Here is a 24,074-nt window from a genome sequence, read left to right as displayed (position 1 = left end):
GTATTATTTTAATTTGCAAGAATGTAAAAAAAAACAGTGAATTTGCTGCAAATGGGTTTTGTGTGCTAGAATACCAGAACATCCGGGGTTTGTTGTATAACACATCCTGAGGATCACACACCTTAAATATTAAAGGCGGAGATGTTTCCCCCTAACTAGAGGGCTGATCGGAGTGTTAAGCTGCTCTGCGCAACGCAAAACCCTTAAGGTTTAGGAACACTTAAGAGGAGAGCTAAGGAGCAATTTTAACTTGCGGGGATCCGAGCAAGTGCCCGCAGGCCATGGGGAGCGTGAGTACATAAGACTGTGTAACCTGATTTCTCCATCTCTCAGTAATGTTCTCGTGCTTTGGGGATGTAGCCAAAAATGGCCAGAATAGAAAAATTGTATCTGGGTGAGCAGATGTGTGGTTGCGCTTTTAATTACATTAGCTTTAAGGAGGCTCCTTTTAAAGTAATTCTGACCAGTTTATGTACAGTAGCTGTACCAATTATTTAGACACAGAAAATATTGTATATCTCTGTAGTAAGAGTAATCTTCCTATACACATATAGAAAACACATTCTATTTTTAACATGGAATATGATGAGCTTTAGTCTAAAATGTATTGTTTTGATCTGACACTATTGAATGTGATTTCTTTAACTCGTCTGTGGTGGCTTTTTCTGAGCTTGTGTTTAGAAGTACCAGCTGATTACTTTTTTGTGGGTTTTATGGGTACTACTGTGGAGTGGTGTTAGAGTTTGTTTTACTCCAGACTCTGTACTGTGTATTCATTTCACATCTGCAGAACTGAAACACAGAATTTTAAGACTTTCTTTTGCTTATGTTTTTTTGTAATTAAACTGAATGAAACTTCGGACGATTCGGACAAGGTGACAATGATGATCTACTCCACCTGAGCGAACAGGGCACACCCATGTCTCTCCGGGCCTCCTGAGGGAACAGGGACCTCAGACCTGCTCTCTGGGAGATGGGGGCGGGTGGGGGAACAGAAACAGGACTATACCCATGTGTCACTGACCGGCTGCATAAGCTCTGCTGGTCATCTCCTTCCTCTGGAAACAGAGCACAGCGCCGTGCACCCAGCCTGATGAACACGTCTGCAATGTCGTCCAGCCCTGGGCACCACGCACACTCTGCCAACAGAATGCACAGAATTTAGAAGAAGGAAGGGAAAACGATTAAAGGCTTTTGAAAGAACTGAATGGTTGCAAACAAGACTACACTATCAGCTCATCGTACTCCTTTATTTGCTGATAATCAATTGATCCCAGCCACTTCCTGAAGGATTCCAGAGTATCAACAGCAGCATCTCAACTAGGAAGCTTGATCCTGACAGCCACAACTCAAATGTAAAGAGTGTGTGTCAGAGTGTGTGTTCATGGTGTCAGGCAGGAACTACTTTTTATTTTCTACTTGTGCCGACATGGCCTCACCTCTGCTGAGCTTTAAGTATCTTTATCTTCCTGTTCAATGTGTTTAAGTATGGGATGTCCTTACCAATACCCTTTAGAAGTTTTCACACTTGAACTGAATCCCTTCACGTCCTTTGTTCAGAACTGAAAAGGCAAAGTCAACTGACATTTCTTCTAAGCTCTTCTTGGAGCTGTTTTTGTCCACTTCTCCAGGAAACTTTGCACCTAATTATGAACAAAGCACCAGTCTCGCACCTCAAACTTATGTTTTTGTGAATATTTTCACATTTTGCAGCTCCGTTCAGGCTCTCGTATCTCATTGCAAGCAGACATCTGAGCCAGAGAGTACGTCAGACTTCTTTGCAGCACCACAGCCACACATCCAATTACTAATTAATATGTTGTGTTTGGATGTGCTCCTTAGTAACTGCTTATGTACTAAAAGAAAAAAAAAAGTGATCAGAGAGGAGTGCTGGAAAGAACTACAGCACATAATTTCATTTGTTGTTTTTTAATAAAGAAAATACTTTTGTCTGCACTGGAACCCTTAATTGGTGCTTGCTATTAGCAGCCAATCAGATGCCCCCATCGTAGCTGGAGATCAGAGTCACTGATGTATTATGATCAGTGCTGCAGGCAGGCCTGGTATTTGCCAGCTGGCATGCTTACTGACATCCTAATAAATCATGAAATTGCTTCATAATTTAAAACAATATAGAAGAACAAAGAACTTTAAATCACATGAGAAAGCTGATAAACTAGTAGTGAAATGCACAGCTGCTTCAGAATTTACCAGTAAGATCTTGTTTTATTCTCTTATCTGTAATTTTACTGACACACTGTCTGTTAATTAAGCACATTAACAAACTGCTAACGAACCGCAGAAGCACCTGTGTGGTACACCTGCACAGTGGACGCAGTGAGGAAAGCAGACCTGGCCCAGCCTGAGGCCTGATGCATCTCCACAGGGCTCCAGCTAACAAGCATTGTCAGACACGCCCCTGGCCTCTGGGCCTCAAACTCCCTTGTGTTTTTTTACTTCTACAATTCTTCTTTCTTCCCCCTTGGGCCATCGGGATAGATTGCATTCTACAATTTCAAAAATCACACAGAAAGGAGAGTGATGGTGTAGAAAGTGCTCCACTCGGATGTAAAACATTTTTAGGAGGCCTTGCCATGCCAGATTCTCAAGTTTATTTCAATGCCTTGGCTTTGCGAACTATGACACTTCTCTGCCTTTGTGTCAACTTAAAGAAATCCTGATCTCACCTTGTTTATACCGAAGTAATTCTTAAGTGTTGTAGATTGCTATTTGGCATAGTTAGTCAATCAAGTAAGTTTTGACTTTCAATAGAGAGAAGGACTCACCAAATCTCAAAAGACATGGCATGACGATTCCTTGTTTTTTCACAATTAGAAACGCATTACATTCGGTCCATACTAAAACCAAAATGTTGCTGGCACTGTGCTGTGAGCCTCAACACTCCCTCTCCTGGCATCAGTATATCCTGGCCTGTGCTGACATCATTTATGGACCCTCGACTGCTAGAATCCATGATGCCAATGGACACCAGCAGTGACAATGGGGTTATAGGAGTGCTGTGCTGATGTACTCAAAGCCTGGGGGGTTCACTGAACCTGCATAACTGTATTTTAGGGGTCCTCACACAGGAAAATGGAGGGGACTACTGATCATATGAGTGCACAGGGGTGTTCTTTGTGAGGTAAGGAAAATGTTATTGTCTTTTTCTGTTGTGTTTTGTTGGAAGCCACAACCAATTTAAAAAAAACTAGCTGAGCCATTTAACATCTATCTATTTCTTTATCGCACTTGTTGCACTAGATTACATCACAGTGCACAAGCACTTAGACAGTTCTAACCCTGTGCTGAAATTTTTGTGATGACAGATTTTATAATTTGGCGTTCTTCTGTGTAATTGTGTTACATTAAAAATTCAAGATTGCTTTTTATGAGACCTTAGCTAATATACAGCACAGACCAAATGTTCAACACAAGAGCTGTAAACGAAGACAACTCAACAGTGCTGAGCAGTCCTCTGTCATGCAGCTGTTGTCATGTCATAAATATTCATGCTTAAATACTGCTTTGTTCAGCTACCTACATCAACCAAATGTTTAATTTGCGTAAGTGCTACCACTCTAGATCCCACTGTCGGCTCTTACGATCTGTTAGTTCTGGCAGGATGTCAGAGTTTTTTGTGAAACTGGACGTCAGTGAATCACACCTGCTTACCACTTGGAAATTAGAGTTTAACTTGCTTTATATTAACAGTGGACCAACACAGTCGCACAGTGGACAGAGCTGTCACATCAGTGCATCAGGGTCCTAGTTTCAAATCTGGCCCTGTCTGTGTGGACACATTTTCTGATTGCATAAGCATCTTTAGCAGAACTTACTGCTGTTGTGATTTTTGGATACATCTCTACCAGCACTGTATAGTGGGATAGTGTAATTGTTACCCATTCTTCCTGGCACAATTGCTCCAGTAATGGCAAGCTGAGAAGGGATATTTGATTAACTGCAATCTTCAAGTCTTTCCATACATTTACTGTTGGATTCAAGTCAAGACAACTGGGCTACTCAAGGTCATCCACTCTCTTCATGCCAGACCATCCATCCATTTTCTAACCACTTCTTCAGGGTCACGGAGCCAGAGCCTGTCCCAGCAAGCAATAGGCGCAAGGCGGGGTACACCCTAGACAGGATGCCAGTCCATCGCTGGGCAGACACAGAAACTGACACACACACTAACAACAGGGCCAACTTTCCCAGAAGCCAATGAACAAACTAGCATGTCTTTGGAGATCGGGAGGAAATGAGCACCTGGAGGAAACCCAGGTGAGCGCAAGAAGAACATACAAACTACATGTCAATAGAACCCGAGGAATTGAACACAAGACCCCAGAGCTGCAAGGCTGCAACAATAACAATGAGCCACCCTCTTACCAGAACACTCCAGTTTATATTTGTAATCGTTGTCTCGCAGAAAAGTAAATTTTTGACTCTTGGTCTTTATGATCAATTTGCCATATCAGTGTATGAAATTCAATATCTGTCTCACAAAGACAATCATACTAGTCTTGTAACCCTTTAAATTGATCTTTTGCTCCTGTACTCATTTAGGGTTACCACAGCAAAAGATAATAATTACATGATTGAGAATCTTTTTAAGATTCTTTTTAAGAAAATATAACTTATTTGTATCTTATCAGTATTTTTTAACTTTAGCAGTTTGGAATAGATTGTGTTCCCATGAGTGAAACTGCCATGAGTATAAGCTTAGATGACAACGGATGTGGATACTCTGCAGGGGGATATATTGCAAGGCACTGCATGTGCCCCTAGCCAGCCCCTCTGGCAGTCCCACCTTGCTCCCTGGACTTCTTGGATGAGATCCTGGCCCACAGCGACCCTCTAAGGATAAAGTGGTTACTGAAGATGGACAGATAAAAAGGGGTCTGACCAGAACCGGTCAAATTTGGAAGCACAACCTGTGATTGTGTTTCTAGCGGACTTCATCAGACTGAACAGTGAAATGCCAACCAAAGGACAGACGTGGAATGAAGAACCAAGAACAGGTGGCATGTATGAGGGTATGAAACAAGATAAACAGCCAATACTAGATGAGATCCTTCTATCAATTAGCTGCGAAAAAATGAACCATTTGACAGGCTGACTGGCCTCCTCTAGTTGGTAATCTTTCTTATGTTTCTAACCTCTATCTTCCCTTTACCCCTCTATACCATGAAATACATCAGTCAAGAACAGGGATGAATAGCTGAATGTTCCTGTTATCTCCCACTCACTAGAATTGCTAAGACTTACAGTACACCTTTCATTAAAAGGTATAAATGACAATTTCACCAAACAAACTCTGCAGTTTCAGTTCAGAGCAGCTGCAACTGTGTATCACAACAGGAGAAGTAAAATGTCCAGTTTTAAAAATGAGGTTTTCCGAAGGATCAAGGTTAACAATTTCTGAATTTACTTTTAACAGTGTCTGAATTAAAGTGCATTCACTGTGTGCTTTTAAACTTCTAGAATGACTTTCTGAAAAAAAGGAAAAAGCTTTCAAATGTGGCTGATCTGAGAGGCGGCAGACAAGGCTCTCACAGGCTCTATGGGACAGACCCAGCTCTGTAGCCCTCGCCACACAGAAACTCAAGGACATGCAGAACGAGGAAACAGAAAGACCTGGGATTCAGTTACATGACACTGGAGACCGATGTGAGAACCGGTGCACGAGAATAAAGAGAAGACAATCCCTGGAGTCAATTTTCAGCTCCGCACCTCAAAGACGTTTTTCAAGAAAGACCTGAACTGAGCTAACTGGGCTGGCCTAAGGGAAGGGGCGAGGGAGTGAGAAGGGGAGAGGCAAAGAGAGCAGTAGATGTGGAGGAAGCAGGAACAGGGGCTGACAATATAAAAGACACAGGGAAACCAGGAGAGAAACAGAGGACAGAGGGAGAGGCTCACACAGTATCTTCAGCCCTTTATCTCTCTGTCCTGGCAGAACGGAGAACAAAGATGCAGACTGTTCTCTAACGTGATCTCTGCGAGGCCAGCAGTATGTCCAGCAGAGGTCAAGGACAAGCCCATCTTGGGAGTCCCATTGTACCATCAGTAATCTGTTTGTTACTGCCCTGAAATAAGTTGGCATGATGCTGGCTTTCATTATCAAGCCTTTTGTGGGGGAAAAGATGGACTTTTCAATTAGCATACATCATTTTGTTGGCCTTTTATGAATTAATAATAATTGCTTACACTTATATAGCGCTTTTCTGGACACTCCACTCAAAGCACTTTACAGGTAATGGGGACTCCCCTCCACCACCACTAGTGTGCAGCCCCACCTGGATGATGCGACAGCAGCCATAGTGCGCCAGAACGCTCACCACACATCAGCTATCAGTGGGGAGGAGAGCAGAGTGATGAAGCCAATTCATAGAGGGGGATTATAAGGAGGCCATGATTGGTAAGGGCCAATTGGAAATTTGGCCAGGACACCAGGGTACACCCCTACTCTTTTCGAGAAGCGCCACAGAGAGTCAGGACCTCGGTTTTACGTCTCATCCGAAGGACAGCGCCTGTTTACAGTATAGTGTCCCCATCACTATACTGGGGCATTAGGACCCACATGGACCACAGGGTGAGCGCCCCCTGCTGGCCCCACTAACACCTCTTCCAGCAGCAACCTTAGTTTTTCCCAGGAGGTCTCCCATCCAGGTACTGACCAGGCTCACACCTGCTTAGCTTCAGTGGGTTGCCAGTTGTGAGTTGCAGGGTGATATGGCTACTTGAATTGAACTACTTTTTTATAAAAGCATGTTTCCAATCAAAGTAATGTCTTCTTAGAAAAGTGAAAGTAGGGTTTCTGCACAGTGAGCTACCCCTACACACAGACATAGACTCCATTTTCTCTTCTAGGTGACTCCAGTTCTGCATGAGTCACCACCAATTTGTGGGAAGGGGAGAACAGTACAGTACAATATATCACCACCAACGCTTCTCGGCCTTTTGGCTAAGATCAAGTGTAGTATCTCACCACCAACTCATCATACAACCAACTGGCCCTCCTCTCTGGTTACAGCACGGCTGCTTCATACAGTCTGAGGAGACAGTTACAATGCCAGCCAACATACAGATCAATCTACTACTGAGCAACCAGTCAAGACGGGGCCAAATCACAGTCCTCTTATCTGAAGCTTAGCAACTATCCATGGTTGTGCATTAAATCTTATTTATATAATGAATCATGTGGCAGTGGAATGTCACAACTCTTGGGACATGGGTTCAATTCCAGCCGGTGTTGCCTTCTGTGTGGAGTTTACATTTTCCTTGTTACTGTGTTTGCTCTTTCCTAGTTTACAAGTTACCTAACTTCTTTTCCACATTTCCTCCTGATTTATAAAGAGGTTAATTAAGTGTCTTAATTCTCTGTGTGCATGTGCCCTGCCATGGACTGGCATCCTGTCTAGAGTGTAATCCTGTCTTGAGGACTAATGCTTGTGGAATAGGCTTCAGGTTTTTGTGAACTTTATAGTGACTGTGGAGTCACTTATTAGGAGTAAGTGGATTTCCCGTAATGGATGGAATTATTTGGATAGACAGAAAATAGAAAGGACAACATTTGTATAGCGGTTTCTACTGCGTGGCCACTTAGCACAGGACCTCAGTTTTGCATGTCAGTAATTTGCTCAGGGTGACACATGGAGTCCAGTGGCAGAGCCCATGGTTTGAGCATGAAGCCACCTGTTAAGCCACATCAGCCATTTTCCCTATGCAGCTGCTTCTCCCTGCTTGTATCCACTGGCAAAACAACCAAAACAAATGAGCAAGACAGTGAACGGCCATCTTCTTGTTTGTAAGTCTTCCTAAATCAATCAGTCTGATGCAGTGGATACTGAAGGCACAACGTTCCTGCAGCTGGCAAGAGAAAAACCAGATCTGTGCGGAAAGATGAAAGACACGGTCTGTGCATCAGAGTGTCTCCATTAGCATTTACTGGATGTGGTGTCTTCCCTAATTTGTACTTGAAACAGTAGTGGCAAGTGCAGCCTGGCGAGTTATTACTGATGTGTGTAATGGTGCTGAAAGTCACGCTGGGGTGCTTAAGCATTGGTGACAAGTGGGGTTATGAGGCAGTCTAATTGACAGGGCGGAGGAGGGTGCCTGTAGCTCACAGGCGTACAGTATGCCATGGATGTTAATTTCTGCCTGGCAGTCTAACCCCACTGCGGGTGGCATGGGCACATGGGGCATTTCTCACTCACAGTGCCTGCCGGAAACACGCCCCTCCTACATCACAACAAGGACTGCGGCACTCTTGGGTTCCCGCAGTGAATCTGTAGAGTAATATTAGCCTTGTCAATGAAGCGTGTGGCACTGCCACGTATTCCGTCTTAAAGAGGTCCACAAGTCAGCAGACTTCAGCTTGGGGAAAACTCTTAACTGCACTGCATACTCCTTCATCTCGTTCTTATTGTGGGTTACCACAGTAACAAAACACCTAGCAAAGCATTGTGTGCCATGCAAACAATGTTCCCAAAAAAGAGCTCATTTTTAATCCCAAAATAATATTTAAGTGAAAGATATACTCATTTTGTCATTTTCAGAAACGTTTCAGCACATTAAAAGTAATGTGCTCTGGAGGAAAAGCTTCGAAAATCCTCCCGTAAATGTTTCTAAGGGTGGTACGTACAGGCTGGTGAGTGTGGTAAACTGAGGTATTATCACAACAGAGTTGAGCAAAGGTAAACTGTTCACTTTAAAAAGGTGCTCATTTCTTGTGTGAGCGTTCGTGAGGACGCGGTGTCCTGTGCCTGTTTTCTTCACGCAGAGAGCACCTGGGCTTGTGGGTTCAGATCTCCTGCTGGAGAGCAGTGCTGGGAGAGAGCTGCCAGGACAGCTCGTAGCTCGCAGCGGGGAGGGGGAGATTAGCATAATTACAGTGTTTGGAAAATGTGTCCTAGAAATGAAATTCGCTGCTTGAATCGCAATTAGGCTCTCCCTGCCCCCTCTCCCTCTTTATATTTCTTTGTCTTTGCATCTTCCTTTCAACCTCCCTTGCTCTCGCTCCCATGTTTCTCTCCCAGGTTTGTCTTTTCTTGACTTTCGATTTCAGTCTTTCTTCCTCTTCCTCCTTCATCTTCGGCTCTCTGAGTTTATTGAACTGTGGTAGGTAGGCAAAAATGGCCATTTCTATTAGGAGGCAAAACAGAACTAGGGTCAGGAAAGTGGAGACTTTGTCCTTGTGTTTAAGTCCCTGGTGAGGTTTAATGCTGACGTTACAAACCTGTGAGCAATTTGGAGAAGCTTAACTGCTGTGGTGCACCAAAGATGTAATCTTTTTAATATAAGAGGACATCTTGTTTTTGATGTGATCTGGTGTTTATTTTTGGGGAGGGTGGGGGTTGTGAAATTTTGTACAATTAACAGTTAAAGAAATGCTACTAACCGTAAAAAAACTCCCTTTCATCCTCAAATTCCCTCCCTCTCCCTTCTCCCTCTCTTATCTCTCTGCCTTTTTGTCTTTTCCTCATGAACGTCCTTCCTCTGCCCCCCTTTCTGTTCTTTTCCACTCTCTCTCTGTGTCCTTCACTTTCTCCCTAATTTCTCTGCCCTGCTCTCTCCCTCCCTCTCTGCCTCTCTCCTGGTGTGCTGTCTGTAGAGTGCAGATGGTGCAGGCGCCCCGAGCGCAGTGCAGCAGAGACTGGGAATGATCTGGAGGTGCTGAATCTCTCTCACTCTGTGCTGTACCCCGATACAGACGCAGCCATGTTTACACACTTAATAACTCTCTCACACACAAATAGACATTGTCCTTGTGTTTAAATCCCTGGTGAATTTTAATGCTGACCTTTACCAACCTTTGAGCAATTTGGAGATGAAACTGCTGCTGTGCACCTGAGATGTAGTGCATGGTCACAGTGATACAGAGAGGACGGGATTTGTGTTCTATACCCCAATATAGATACTGCCACGCTTTCTGTATTATTCTATAGATAATGTAATAATAATAATTCCTTACACTTATATGGCGCTTTTCTGGACACTCCACTCAAAGCACTTTACAGGTAATGGGGACTCCCCTCCACCACCACCAATGTGCAGCCCCACCTGGATGATGCGACGGCAGCCATAGTGCACCAGTACACTCACCACACATCAGCTATCAGTGGGGAGGAGAGCAGAGTGATGAAGCCAATTCATAGATTATTAGGAGGCCATGATTGGTAAGGATATATGGGAAATGTGGCTGGCATATATAATGTAATGTCTGAGTTATGGGTCTGAGTTTATGCTCTGTACTTTGATGGACTCTTAGGCATATGGCACTGGAACTGGCACACTTCACCGAGGATGGAAGAATGAAGACAGAGCATGCACCAGTGCTGGCTCTGTTTCTTTGACTTCCCATTTTATTTAACTGATCTCAGGTTCTATGCTCTTTCTGAATAGCCAGATGGGGTAAAGAGTGTGGATTCTGAGTGTGGATTTTGACTGTGTGTGTGGGGGGATGCCGGACGCGTGGCAGACAGTGGGACCTCTCAGGGTCACGGTGGTGAAAGCTGTCTTTGTGTCTTCATTCCAAAATGAAACATGGTATATTAATATTCCATACAGAAGCCTTTTAGATCTCCCCCATAATAGTCCAGTAATAGGCAGTGCAGCACTCAGAGAAATAGAGTTACATCAGCTCCCCACAGCACACATAATTACAGGCTATTTCTGGATCACATGTCAGAATGCGTTTATAAGAGAGCGTGTGCTTGTGTATGAGTGTACGTCTTTACCTACACTAAGAACAACATCATTAATGTTACCTTTATCTCCAGCCATGCTCCTGAACTCTTAAAGTGGGTGGAAAGAGAGAAAACAGAAGAAAGCAGAGTGAGAGTCAAGGGCAGCGGTAGTTATAGACATGCAGAAGTTTAATGGGCCTGTTTTGCTCATTTGGTCAATAGTTCATTTATCCCAGAACCTCATTAAGACCTTTCTTGCACAATCCTGGTGAGTTAGCTTCAGCAGGACTGCTAGACAGTAACATCTACAACTCTCTGTGTAAGGAAGAACCTCCTACATTCAGCACTGGATCTGTACAAAATCAGTTGCAGAGATAGTTTTACTAAGTCTAGGTCTAGGTCTAATGACTCTAGGTCTAGGCTAACTAGGTGGGATTACCTACCTGATTATTAGTTAGTAACAGACAAGCTAACTAAACTCCTTTCCAAACCACTGACTGTTACACAGATGACTTGGTAGCCTGCCAATCTGTAGGACAGACAGATTGACAGGCTACCAGAGCGAGACTCATTGGTGTGCTAACTGACCTACTGAAAGACTGATGGGCTGAGTGACTGACATTTAGACACACAGAATGACCAGCTGCCTGATGGGTAAGATAACAGACAGACTGACAGATTACCCAACTCACTCTAATGACTGACTCAAACTGAATGATGAGACTCACTGACAGCGCACAGCAGGGAGGGGGTGGAGAGGGCCAAACTGAGGGAGAAAAGGAGAGAGAGGTGTTAAAGAAAGGGGGGTGCTCCGAAGTGGCTCAACCAGTAAACGTGCTTGCTCTGATTTAGGTTGGGTTCGATGGTCCAGGTCACAGGTCTGAGTCTGAGACATGTCGCTAGCTGACTGTGACCAGGATTCCCTACAAGGTGGTGCACAGTGCTCAGTGCCAATCCCACAGAGAGGGCTCTCCTGGCCCCCAGAGCTTCAGAGTGCCTGCAGGCATGCAGTAATGTTAACAAGAGACACAACTCCCCTCCAGTGGGTTCTGAACCTCCTGTATATGTGGCTTCAGAGCTTGCGATGCGTTAAAAGATTAATGACTTGATGGGTGGTAGGCTGGGAGGAGCCTCGTTCTGCCTGTGTGGGAAAGGGCTGTGTGCCAGATTCCAAATCGGGGGGATAGGTCATCCAAAAAACGAGATGGAGAGAGATGGGGGCAAGAGGAAGGGGAGAAGGAGCTCTGGCTGACACACGGTGGACCCAGGCTGAGTCTGCTGCAGTTCTACACTGTGTTATCTGTAAAATCAAAGCCAGGGAGCCAAGTCAGCTTGCAGCTCACAGAGAACTGGTATTGATCTCAACATCAGTGAGGCTCGGAGCAGCCTGGGGGAGAGAGAGAGACGCTGTGGCTCACAAAGCACAGTACAGGCACATTCCAGGACTGGGTTTTTTCCAAAGTATTCTAAAAGTTCATCTTTCTAATTTCCTTTTCTATTTTGCCTATTAGTATTGATCATTACAACTTTTAATTTTAGAACATGAAAATAGCAACATAGAATGCTGGCAGACAAGAGGAGGCCATTAGCCCATCCAGCCCATTTGGTTGCTAGTAGGTTAACTAATCCAAAGATCTGATCCATCCATTTCTAAATGGTCATGCCAATAAAGCATCCTGAATTGAATTCAATTGTTAAGGAGAGAAAGAGGGAAAGGTGAAGGAGGAAAGTGGGGAGAAAACTCAGTAGAGCTGGCTGCCCAAAATGTGATCTTAGCACAGCCTGAGGAACAGAGAATGAGCCTTTCTAATAATAATAATAATAATAATAATAATAATAATAATAATAATAATAATAATAATAATAATAATACACATTTTGAATTTGCTGGATTAATGAGAGAGAACTGGAAGCATAAGCGAACAATCAAGAGAGACAGGGAAAAGGAGAGTGAGAGCGAAGGAGAAGAGAGGAGATAGAGGAAGAAAGAGAAGGAACAGGAGAGGAAGACAGAGAGAGGGGATGTGGCTCTGTGTCTGTCACGCCTCTCAGTCCACTGATCCCTGAGGGGAGTGGGTGTGGAGGGGAGAGGAAAGGGGAGTTAATGGGAAGAGATACAGTATCTGTTACAAAACATCCTTTTGTACTACGGTTTCACCTCCTTTGACTTGATACTGTTTCACAGAGAGAATTCATCACAAGACCTGATTTCGTAAGCTCTTCGCTCCCCCTCTAAATTTGATAAGGGCACAAGACAATTAACTCTGAGTGAAGCTTTAGAAAAGAAAAAAGAGAGAAGCACTTGGAAAATGTAATTTCACACAATCGATGGCATGACCAAAAGCAAAGATGTTTGTACGATGAGATAAAGCCACTGACACAACTGAAAATTACTGCAGCTCAGTACTATTTCTTAACCCCTAGCTCAACGGAAATTCTACAGCCTATAAACTGGCGTGGAAAACAGGTGATGCAGGTGTTGCACTTTTCCTATATGCTGTAGATGTACAGTAAAAAGCTGATTCCCATTATACAGCAGTTTCACCTGTTTCAGGATTTGCCATAAGCGTTAGCTAATGAGAAAACTATTGAAGATTTTCTGGCAGTCAAAAGATTGTCACAGAAAAACACGTTAAAGAAATTGAACCGCTATAGTCTTCAATTCAAGACAATTGGGTTATGGAAGCAAAATCCATAAAGGGACCCCCACAATCCTTTTAGGGGACCCCAAAGGAAGATACTTTAAGCTCAACAACAAAGCATGGGTACAAAAGAAAACTGGGGAAAGGAGCTGTGGGACCTGACACTCTGGGATTCTTCAAGTGCTGTCTGGGTGAGATTCTGGGAACAATTAGTCACAGGCAATCTAACAGGCTAGATGGACTGAATAGCTTCCTCTCTCAACTCTTTATGTGCTGTTATGTTTTTGTATATGGGTCAGCACTCACTATTGCTTTGCCCAAACACTGACACTGCTGAAGCTGTCTTGTGAGATTTTGCCTGTAAGAGTAAAAAAATCACTGAGGAAAATTTTGTCAGGAAAATGGAATAATATTTACGAACTTAATAATAATTGACAGTTTCCTTTCTGGGTGTTTACCTTGGTAAATCTGCCATAGACATTGTGCTCTTTCATCTTTTTGTGGCAGGTTTACCATGGTTGCGGTAATGGTAACATGCCTTCATTTTGCATTACTGCACTAGACTATGGCATGATTACTGTAGTGCACTATGGTCAGGTTGTAGTAAAGGCATGTTTGACCCATAGGAAACTACAGTAACTATGCGGCAAAAAGTCTGAAGTAAACTTCCATACAACCCTCCTACAAAGGAGATCAGGAGAAATTACTTAATTAATTAATTAATTAATTAATTAATTAAGAGGGAAACTTCTAGGTAGGTCAGATTGTTCAAGCACAGAGTGGAATTTTGGCAGAAAATGAGGCTTAACACCTCTGTCACCATACTGGAGATTGGTTCATCATGTAAGAGGTGACCCACTTTATCCACCACTGAAGTGTAGTCCCACCTATACTACACAGTAGCTACACAACAGCCATTCAGCTCTGGCAGCCCCAATACACAGCAAATCTCAGAGAGGACTGAGAAATTGCTTCACCAGTTGAATTAAGGGGGAATTTTAGGAAGGTTAAAGTGTTCAAGCCCAAAGTGGTACATAGCTAGAAGTAACACCCCCAGTTGACATTTTCAACTGTTAAAACTTTTTGAGAGTTTCTGAGACCTGTCATATCACCATATAGGTCTGACTCAGATGAAAGAGGCATGTGCTGAGAGAAGTCCAGAAAACACATTCCAGTCACAGAACACAGACCCAGGCTGTGCCTCAGGGATTCTGTAACTAAACTTCTGCAGCTCTTAAAACCATGTTGGTGCCCTGGCTGACAGCAGCTGGTAGAGGACCAGAAGGAAAAAATAGTCCCAGTTTCACAAAATGAATGAACGTTGCAGCCTTTTTTGGGCGCCTCTGAAATATTTATGATTAGATAAATATTTCAGAGCCCCAGACCAATTGCAGGCTTTACATCAGTGCTCCTTCAGCCTGTCTGATATGTCTTTACAAACTTTTTTTCAATAGTATTTTAATTTTCCTTGTCAGTACAGCAACTTCCAGTAAAAAGAAGCCAGGAGTAGTGACCCTCTCTCTCTCAGACCCTGGGGTTTCATGGTTACGAAGAGGAGTCTATAAATACTCGGTAAACTGGGTCTCTCACCACGCGCTCTGCCCCTGGGAAACCTCTCTCACCCGCCGCTTATTTCCCTGGAACTGGAGCCTTTGAAGATGAACGATATACTTTTTTGGTGCGTGTGTGTAATTTCTGGATTAGATTGGATAAAAAATGTAAGAAGTCTCAGTATTACTTTTTAGTAAGTGTTCTGCTTCAGTTTCAGAATATGTTCCATATGTATGTGTGTGTATCTTATTACCATAAGTTATTTCAAGAAGATTGAGAGTCTGACACGAATTTGCCTAACCTAGCAAAGAAGACTAATCTAACTTTAATATTAGTATCCCCAGCCCAGAAAAAATAGTGCCTGGTTTCCTTACAATACATCGAATTCTCTGAATCTAAGTATCAACCTTCAGCATGAGCTTTACCAGATGCTCCATTGCTTGTAACTGCTCTGTTTTTATAACCTGGTGTTGTGTTCTGATTGGTGCTAGGTTTTATGTGTAGGGGTGGCCAATGGGACAAAAAATAAAGACCGTTTTGTCTCTCATTAATTATTATCGCTCTAAGACGGAGACACTCTTTGCAATGTGGATGGGCAACAATATTACAGGCGGAGCGACAGTAGAGGCTCCCCAACTTTCGGCAAACCTGGTTGTGTTGTAGTTTATAATGTCCTGTATCACGACTGCTTATTTAAATATGGTAAGAGTTCCTACTTTCAGTGTGGAAAATGACAATAGCCTGAGTTATTGTGAGAATGCCCATTGGATGGAAGGAGTTATACCGCTGGAGTCCATATCACAGTACAGGTCTCACACACAGTCTTAAGACAGCTGATATTTCAGTGGAATTAAAACTGCAATTTATCTTCTAATGTTCACATCTTTCCCTTGAGTCCCAAAACTGCAGCCTAAGGAAAATTCTTTGCTTTCTACTTCTCTCTCCATTCCCAGTTTCTCCATATCCCTGCACTGGTTTCTCACCTTTTCCCCTACCACTATTATTCTCTCTCTCTGTGCTTTAATCAGCTGCTACTTAGTCTCTATCTGCCTCATGCTCCTTTCTTCTCTCCCCCCTCTCCCTTTCTGTCAGATTCTATCCTGCACCCCCCTCAGGGAGTTGTCTCTCCCAGCGGAGGCTGAAGCAGAGAGGCCCTGCATGTCCTCAGAGGTCCTGTCAGGAGTGCCTGTCCTACCTTCTGTGTTCCAGCCACGATCGATGTTTAATTTAAAACCCATCACTGATGAAGGGGGTTATGTAAACGCTCCACAACTGCCGTTTCCCTCTGTCTGTCCACAGGAACGTCCACCCACTTGCCTGCCTGTCCAGGAAGCTTACAAAATTCCCCATAATTCAATAATTCTCAGGGAGATTCTCAAAGCCCTTTTGAACAGGAAAATATTCCAAATCTGGGCAGGCAAAACAATGTTTTGAACGCCTACGTTTCTTCTTCAGTGCAGTGATAGCACTGATGATTAAATACACAATATTAAATAAAGTGTGTCCATGCAAACAGGTCACTACTGTTCCCATATAGCCTCCAAAGCAGATTGTATTTTTGTGTAAAAATGTAAAGCTTTTTATTAATTGCATCCATCCAAATGTTTTTCATACATGACTAAAAATATGAAATATTAGTGTAATATGAAATGATTCAGCAAATATGGGACAGGGAAACATTCCACTCCTTTACATTTCCAATTGGATTGGCACAGCGGTGACATTATTGCCATGAATTCCTCTCTCATACCAACCCCCTTCCTAGCACGATGCTAAAGGTCCCTCACACAAATCTAATGTTTGACCAATTAACCCTTAAAAAGCATAGCATATTTCAGCCACTGCTCTGTGACCTGGCTCTAATATTCACATTTCTAAAAACATTATTGGCACAATATTGGCACAATATTTTTTTAATTAGCACTGCTATGTCACAGTTGCAGGGTCCTGGGCTCGATTACAGCCTTGAATGCCTGCCTGTATGGATTTTCATGTTTGTATGAGCTTTCACTGGGTGCTCCGGTTTCCTTTCAAAGACATGCACATTAGGTTTGATTGACTACTCTAAATTGCCCCCCTAGGGAAGGATTCAGGAAGGAGGTGGTTGCCTATGAGTGGAATGGGATTACTGCCTCTCTCTTCTATGACCAGCTCTGGTATGGAGACTAAATAATTCTCTGAATCTGAACTGCCACTGGCTACTGATGACCGAGTGCTCACTAAAGTCAGAAAAATATAATTAACAGCAAAGTAACAATGTTACACAAAACAGGACAGGGGGTAATATTGTTTCTGAAACAGGGTGCCAAACTTGTATAATTGCTTGCTAGATTGTATTTTCCTAAAACAAAAGCATTCTATTCACCTAGGAAAATACACACAGGCTGGGTGACTGCTGAAGCTACTGAATTTTGGTTACAAACCAGAAAGATTAATGAAACCTTTATTTTACCTCAGACAAATGTCAGCTGGTTCGGAGACAACTGCATTATATTAGCAAGAAAGATTTGGTCTTGAGTGACCTAGTTTCAAATTACACTAACAGACTTAGGAGTCTGTTAACTCCTAAAGCCTTCAGAACAGCAGGGGCCTGCTCATGCTACAGGACCTACTCACAGCCTCAAGACTCACAATTTGGAACAGCCATTAAAAAGCGAAGAGGCCATTCTGGCAATACATGCGATTCAGTTTCCACAGCAGCAACATTGACAGCTTATCTTGATGACTTATTTCCAGACTTTTGCTGAGGATCTTAATTGAGTACACTGTTGCTTTCATGTCCCTATAATAACACCAGTGTGTTGTGTGGATACTACAGTATGTCAGTTTTGCTGTCTATACAGGTGAGTGTATTGTAGTGTGTCTGTACTGTGTTCAGCGTGCTGTTGTCTTGTTGTATATGTACTATACATCAGGTGTGGTGTTATGTGTTGTGTTTCCATATTTTGAGTGTAAATAACAAACTGATAGCTGTGCATTGTGCATATATAATGAGTTCAGTGTTATGTAACTGTACTAAGTGCAGTGTGTTGTACGGTATATTTGTAATAACTGCAGTGTCTATAGACCCTGTGTATTGTGTGTCAATATTAAATCCAGTTGTGCTGTGTGTCTATATAGGGTCCAGTGTATTGTGTCTATCCAGATGAGTATACTGTGTCTACAGAAAGTCCAGAGTTTTTAAACCAGTACTGCTATCTAACTGGTGAAAGAGTTTCCCATTACACTTCTGCTCTGATTGACCATGAGCCATTTCTCAGAGATTGGATTTTCTTCACTCCCAATGAGTGAGTCATTGCGTGAGTCATGTGGTGGTGTGGCCATGTGATGACATAATTCCTGTCCACATCAGCCTGAGATTACAGACCCCCCAACCCCCCACTAACTTCCTGTTGTAAGAACAGGGCTGTTAACTGCCATCCCACAGCCAGATCCCTTGACATGGATAATGAAATGTGGTCAATACCCTTGTCTGATGACTCCTCAGACACAGTCAGTGTATTCTGCCCCTCGCTCTCTTTTGGACCTCAAATCTGACGTTAATGCTTTAATGTGGCTTCTGTATGTCCTGCTCCCACAGTCTAACTGTAGAGCTTCAAGAACGTACCGTTTATGTGAGGTTTATGTGCAGCATGCCCTTTGACTCTTCCTGTAGTTTAGTTGTATTACACAGAACAGACAGAGTCCTGTGTCACTCCTGCTAGCCTTCCCACAAGCTGTGACCTAAACCATGGCAATACAGGACTGGGCCCAACTGAGAAAGCGGTTAAGACTAGCTCGCAATCCTGGTAAACAGCACTGAAAGTACAGTATAAAAAGGGGTTAAGACCTTCAAAAACCCCCAGCACAAATAGTGCTTCAGACCCTCTCCAGCACAGTAAGCTAAGACAGGAGTTCACTGTGAAGCCTGTGACTCTCCTTAGTTCATCTTCTCTGCGCTGAAATCAAATCAGGAATGTGGGGATGATGAAATTTAAACTTGGCAGAGTGGCAAAAAGAAAGATTCTTGGAGAACATGCCAGAGTCTACAGCCAGTTACTATTGACTTGCATATTTCTGTGACCTCAAAATGTCTTGGAAGAAAAGTCATTTTCACAAATTAACTGAATATATACATGGGTGCATGCATGGCTCTGCTCCAGATTTCTTCACTTCATGTAATTGCCTGACGAAAAATTGCATGAACCACTTTGATATGTTTTCTGATATTGAGGCTGTCAAGTGCTTTGAACAGCAAAAAAGAAGAAAGTTGAAACGAGTGGCACTGCTCCAAGAAACTCGACGAGCAATTCAGACACACTTCTAATTAGCAAAGCCATAATGATGACTTTGTCTGAGAGGCCGCAAAGCTCTCCAGCTCTCTGCTTTATCCACTGGGGGGATTCAGTTGTTTTCCCCTTGTCTCCTGTCTGAGACCTGCCTGGCGTTGGAAGTGTCAGGTCAGGCACAAGCTGACCATAACATGCCCTTACGCACTCATCATGTGTGACGGCCTCTTTTCTCTGAGAGATTCACTAATTCCCCCAAGGAATTCATGCAACTAAGAAAGGAATTCTTTCAGTTGTTGTTTCTTAAGACGGGTCTGCAAGTGTAAATTTACTAATGAGAGCGCCCAACACTCACTGAAAGATCATTAACAAAGTCATTTTGAAACTAGCTATACTTTCAATTTACCAGTAGAAGATGCTACTAATTTTGCCACATTATTTACATTTCAGTAATTCTGTCAAAGCCTAATTGAGACAAAGAATTCGAATAGTGAGTTTGATGGGGAAACTCACCTGGCTGAGGAGAATGACATTCTGCCCATAAAGACTGGGCTATTGGCTACTGGATCCCCCTCTTTGATGAAGGAGGATCCAGAGATCCGCTGCAAGGATGAAGATGAGGCGGAGGGATGGAAGCAAAAATGGATCATTTTAGCAAGAAAGCAAGAAGCGTGATATTTGTTAGGAAGTGAGCCGAAGTGGGGGAGCGAAAGTTTCAACCTCCCCCCAAACTTTTGTTTTAAACTTAATTTCCAAGTGAAAAATTCAGTATTTTGGTTAGATCTTAACGAATGTGATAGACAAATGTATTAGAGGGTATTTTGGTGCGAACTAACTAAGAGAAAGACCTGAGTAGTCATGATGGCAAGGCTGAGGCCGACTGAACCCCACTCACTTTCGCAAGCAAGGGTTTAGATGGGGTGGTGGGAGGGGTGTGAGAAAGGAAAGTTAGATGTACAAGTACATACAGTAGGAGAGTGGAAAAAGGTAAGATTATGATTAACCTTCCAATTGAACTTCTATTCTAAACTTAATTTGTGAAGGTTAATTTTTTGGGATATATCAAAGTCTTAGTTTGGTACAAGTAAGCAATGATATTAGCCACTACTTCTGGACACTGGGGTGAACACCAGGGACCCCGAACCGGCCTCCTGGCTCAACATTAACCATGCTGACACAGTGAATTTCTCAAGCTACCAAGGTACCTCTGAATTGAGATAAACCAACACATAAATTGAGCTTTCATGCTTTGTTAAACAGTTACTTAACTGTCAATTGACTGCAATAAAGTACAATGTCATCTTCTTATCAGAAATAAAATAATTTTAAGTATTTCGTATTAAAAAAAATAGTTTTAAGTATTGTATATTTAAAAAACAGTTTTAATCATCACATATTTATTTTTAGATAAATTTACAAACTTTGCCATTTGCTTTAGTATTCTGCTTTTTAATGTATTTTTAATGTATCAGCCTAATTTGCTCATGCTCTTTCCCTCAGCTAATAAAAGCCAATCATTTTTTCATGTACTGGGCCTGACTCAGGCCAGAACCGCTCAGACAGCTGGCTTTCTATCCCTGTGGCTTGAGCTTGAAGTCACTTTTTGAACGATGTCAACAAGTGAAGTCATGGCACTTTTTGAACTATGATGCCCTAACCAGGCCTCAAACTGGCATTAAGGCTGTATCAGCTTTATTGGAAAGGAGGCTAATCTTGTGGGTCTGGAGGAAGGCAGCCCCACCCTGCCTGAGCCATTAGTGATATAATATTACACTACTTCCTTACACAGGACAACATAATGTTCACATTTAGAAGCATTAACAAACTTTGCTGAAGCATAGTCACCTTCCTGCTAGTTACAAATTCCACAGTGACATCTATTTCATAAGCCTCTCATGGCTCAATAACCAAAATATTTCACGATTTTGACATATTTGTGTATTTTCTGCTCTCCCTTTGAAAATATTTTTCTCCTTTCTTTGTTATGTTCCTATGTGTTTTTCACACTTGCAGTATTTTACATTTATTTTATTATTACCGTAATTGCCACCCAATACAATAAGAGTGGTTATACAGGAATACAACAATCTTTGGCATCTAAATGAAAAAAAACAACAATAATAAATACATTCATGTTTTTCAATTTTTCCACCCAAGACTGCTACCCAAGACCAGTACTGTAGAGAGGTTTGACAATGACTTGAGTTGCAGATCTCAAGTCATTGTCAAACCTTAATGGTGCAAACAGGGCAAGACAAAGAAAAAACACAGGTACTGTACAAAACAGAGAAATTAAAATTATTTTTCCTCTTAACCATACAAGCTTCTTAACATTTAAGATGGTATGTTCAGACAACTGCATTGTGTATACTGTGCACCATGGCGAAACTATATTTGGTATCCAATGTGACTGTGGGAATCAGAATCAATGATTAATGATCTCTGGGAATGCCCATGGAAATGTATCCCAGATTTCATTGTTCCTTAATGGAAAGTTTTCAATAGACCCGTTGACTTTGTAAATACTTTTTTACCTTCAGAACATTAAGCATGCTTAATCTGGTGGTAAAGTGAAATAAATGTTATACTGGAGTGAAAACCTTTCAGATTTTATCCTTGAGGAGTGGGCTAAACCTTAATTCTGCTATAATTGGTGTTGACCAAATTATTGCCCCAGTATCATCATCCTTAGGGAGACTGTGATGTACTGTAAGAGGTGCTGTCCTTCAGATTAGACATTAAGACAAGATCCTGAATATGAGGTCAGTAAAGATTCCAGGCACTGTCCATTAAAGCAAAGGTGTTAACCCCAGTGTCCTGGGTAAATTCCACTCTGGGTTTATACAATCTAACCTGTGTTAAGTTTATTTGGTGAATTATTTTGTACACTACCACCTCATCTGCTGTGCAGTGGGGGAGCTGGTGCAGAATGGCTGCCTTTTGTCACCCAGCTGGTGACTGTACTACTATGGTGTCCTCTCCTATATGTGAATCACTTTGGAATCCTTTGGGACGAGAAGATCTATGGACATGCTAGAAATTAGTATTGGTATGTCTATGCATGAGCCACTATGTACTTATACTGTGTATTTTGGTTAAAGAGGAGTGTGACAAGGCCTTTATACTCAGGGAAAACTAAAGGGGAAAAAAGTCATGGAAAATCAGCTAGAAGTGTTTCATACTGCTAGCTAGAAGGTGCAGCTGTGCTGGTCTGTCAGATGAACAACATAAGCCGTCTGCCATGTTTACACACTCAATCTGCCCAGAACAAGGAGCAATTTCACAGGAAGTATTATACTTCATTACAGCTGCATTCCTGCTCATCTCTTCTTCACCTGAAAAGGGGAAGGTACACTGGGACTGTTTTGCCACTTCATGATCGTGTATGAAATTGATCTACATCCAGCAACTGTCCCACACTGCTCATAACCTTTATGATAGGAGAGAGGGGCCATGCCTGGAAAAAGACAGTTGGGATGAGACGTGGAGACACGGCTCCACTCACACTCCCACAGATGATGCTCCCTCCCTTTCCCAGCCCTCAGATAATGACAGTGGAGTCCAAACAATCAGCGGACATCACATCATTCCGCAGAAACCAGACAATATCTACATATGCAAGTAAATACATATTTGCAGGGTTTAATCTCAGCTGGTACAGACAATACTGGTTGGCGCAACTCTTTTGATTATAACCACCCTTTGGTCTGAACACAATGAATCAAAGACAAAGTTACATTCTGTCAGTGCTGAAATAAGCACAGTGGGTTTTCTGGATTGAAGGTCATCCCTTGTATAAGGTACAGCAAGGTAAAAGCATAGTAAAGGATAGCAGAGCACATTGAAATTACAGTAAAAGCATAATGAAGTACAGAAAGGTATGATAATGAACAGAGTGGTAATAATATAATTTTATCATGGGGCAGTGGCTCATCTCTCGCTGACTTCACCGCAAAGCCAAGAAGATCCTGTCAGGCCTACCCTGGTCACAGGGAATCCTGGTCACAGGTGGCCAGTGACGTGACCCAGGTTAAAGTTTGTGATTTAGGGATTATAAACCCCGTCCTGCACAAAGAGCGAACTAAGATTTGCTAATTACTGTATTTTTATTTTTTTTTTACCCTCCTAATTTAGAATCTGTAATCGTTTTACAACATGTCTCGCTGCCGCAATGATTGAACCTTGACCTTTGACATGCACACCATCTACCTACTCAAGCTCCAGGCTGTCTGGGGAGAAGAATAGGCACAGACTGCAGTAGTGATACGTCTCCCACTGACATCACTGTCTCTGCAGTTGTGTTGCAGGCTGAGGACACCCTGATCAACTCTAATAACACTTGTTGAATTATTTGTCACTGCTTTGAGAATAGCAGTACCATGCAATCAGCAGTACACAGTACCAGCTGGATTATGACTCTCATATGCCCAAAAGGCAATATGTGGATTATGAGATTTATATTTTGAGATTTTTTTAAGTCTTTTATTATTTCCACAAATACGGCTTTACGGAATTGGGATATTTCCAAGAATGAGTTTAACAGAAATTACAAGCCCTGAGAAATAACCTCAAAGAGTCTCTTCTCAAATTGAACAAACAGTCCAGAAGCTCCTGTTGAAGGATTTCTGGATTCCAGCTGGTTTACTGATATAAGGGATGTGAAGACATATCTACGCAGAATTAGTCTTCTCTACTCTCTACAACCTCTCCCCTACACAGAAAATATTGAAAAACAGAACCTGTCTTCACATCTTGAACATAGAGAGAAATGAGAGATCAAGATAAACAGAAAGAGGAAGAGGGAGAAAAGATAACACAAACACAGAGGGAGAAGGGGAAAACAGACAGCCAATATCAAATGGAGAAAAGGGGGGAAAGTGAGAGAGTGAAAAAGAGCGATTTAGACAATTGAAGAGTGCAGGAGAGGC

The 24,074-nt window shown here is 42.5% G+C and overlaps 1 protein-coding gene and 1 pseudogene across 3 annotated transcripts in view; one reads left to right on the top strand and one right to left on the bottom strand.

Moving 5' to 3' along the window:
- The window catches only part of LOC107076754 (uncharacterized), a 95,475-nt gene that overhangs the window by 54,925 nt on the left and 16,476 nt on the right, over positions 1-24,074 (bottom strand). For all 3 annotated transcript variants that reach the window (XR_011182751.1, XM_069181009.1, XM_069181011.1), the window contains exon 11: positions 1,025-1,139. Coding sequence is in view for 2 of the 3 variants with exons in the window: in XM_069181009.1 (XP_069037110.1) it covers positions 1,025-1,139 (115 nt within the window). In the remaining variant the exon portion in view is untranslated. The remainder of the gene's footprint in view (positions 1-1,024; positions 1,140-24,074) is intronic.
- On the top strand, positions 6,942-7,009 carry LOC138226659 (U2 spliceosomal RNA; annotated as a pseudogene).

Source organism: Lepisosteus oculatus, chromosome 2 (assembly GCF_040954835.1).
Source record: "Lepisosteus oculatus isolate fLepOcu1 chromosome 2, fLepOcu1.hap2, whole genome shotgun sequence".
Lineage (NCBI taxonomy): Eukaryota > Metazoa > Chordata > Actinopteri > Semionotiformes > Lepisosteidae > Lepisosteus > Lepisosteus oculatus.
This window is presented reverse-complemented; position numbering and strand designations above follow the sequence as displayed.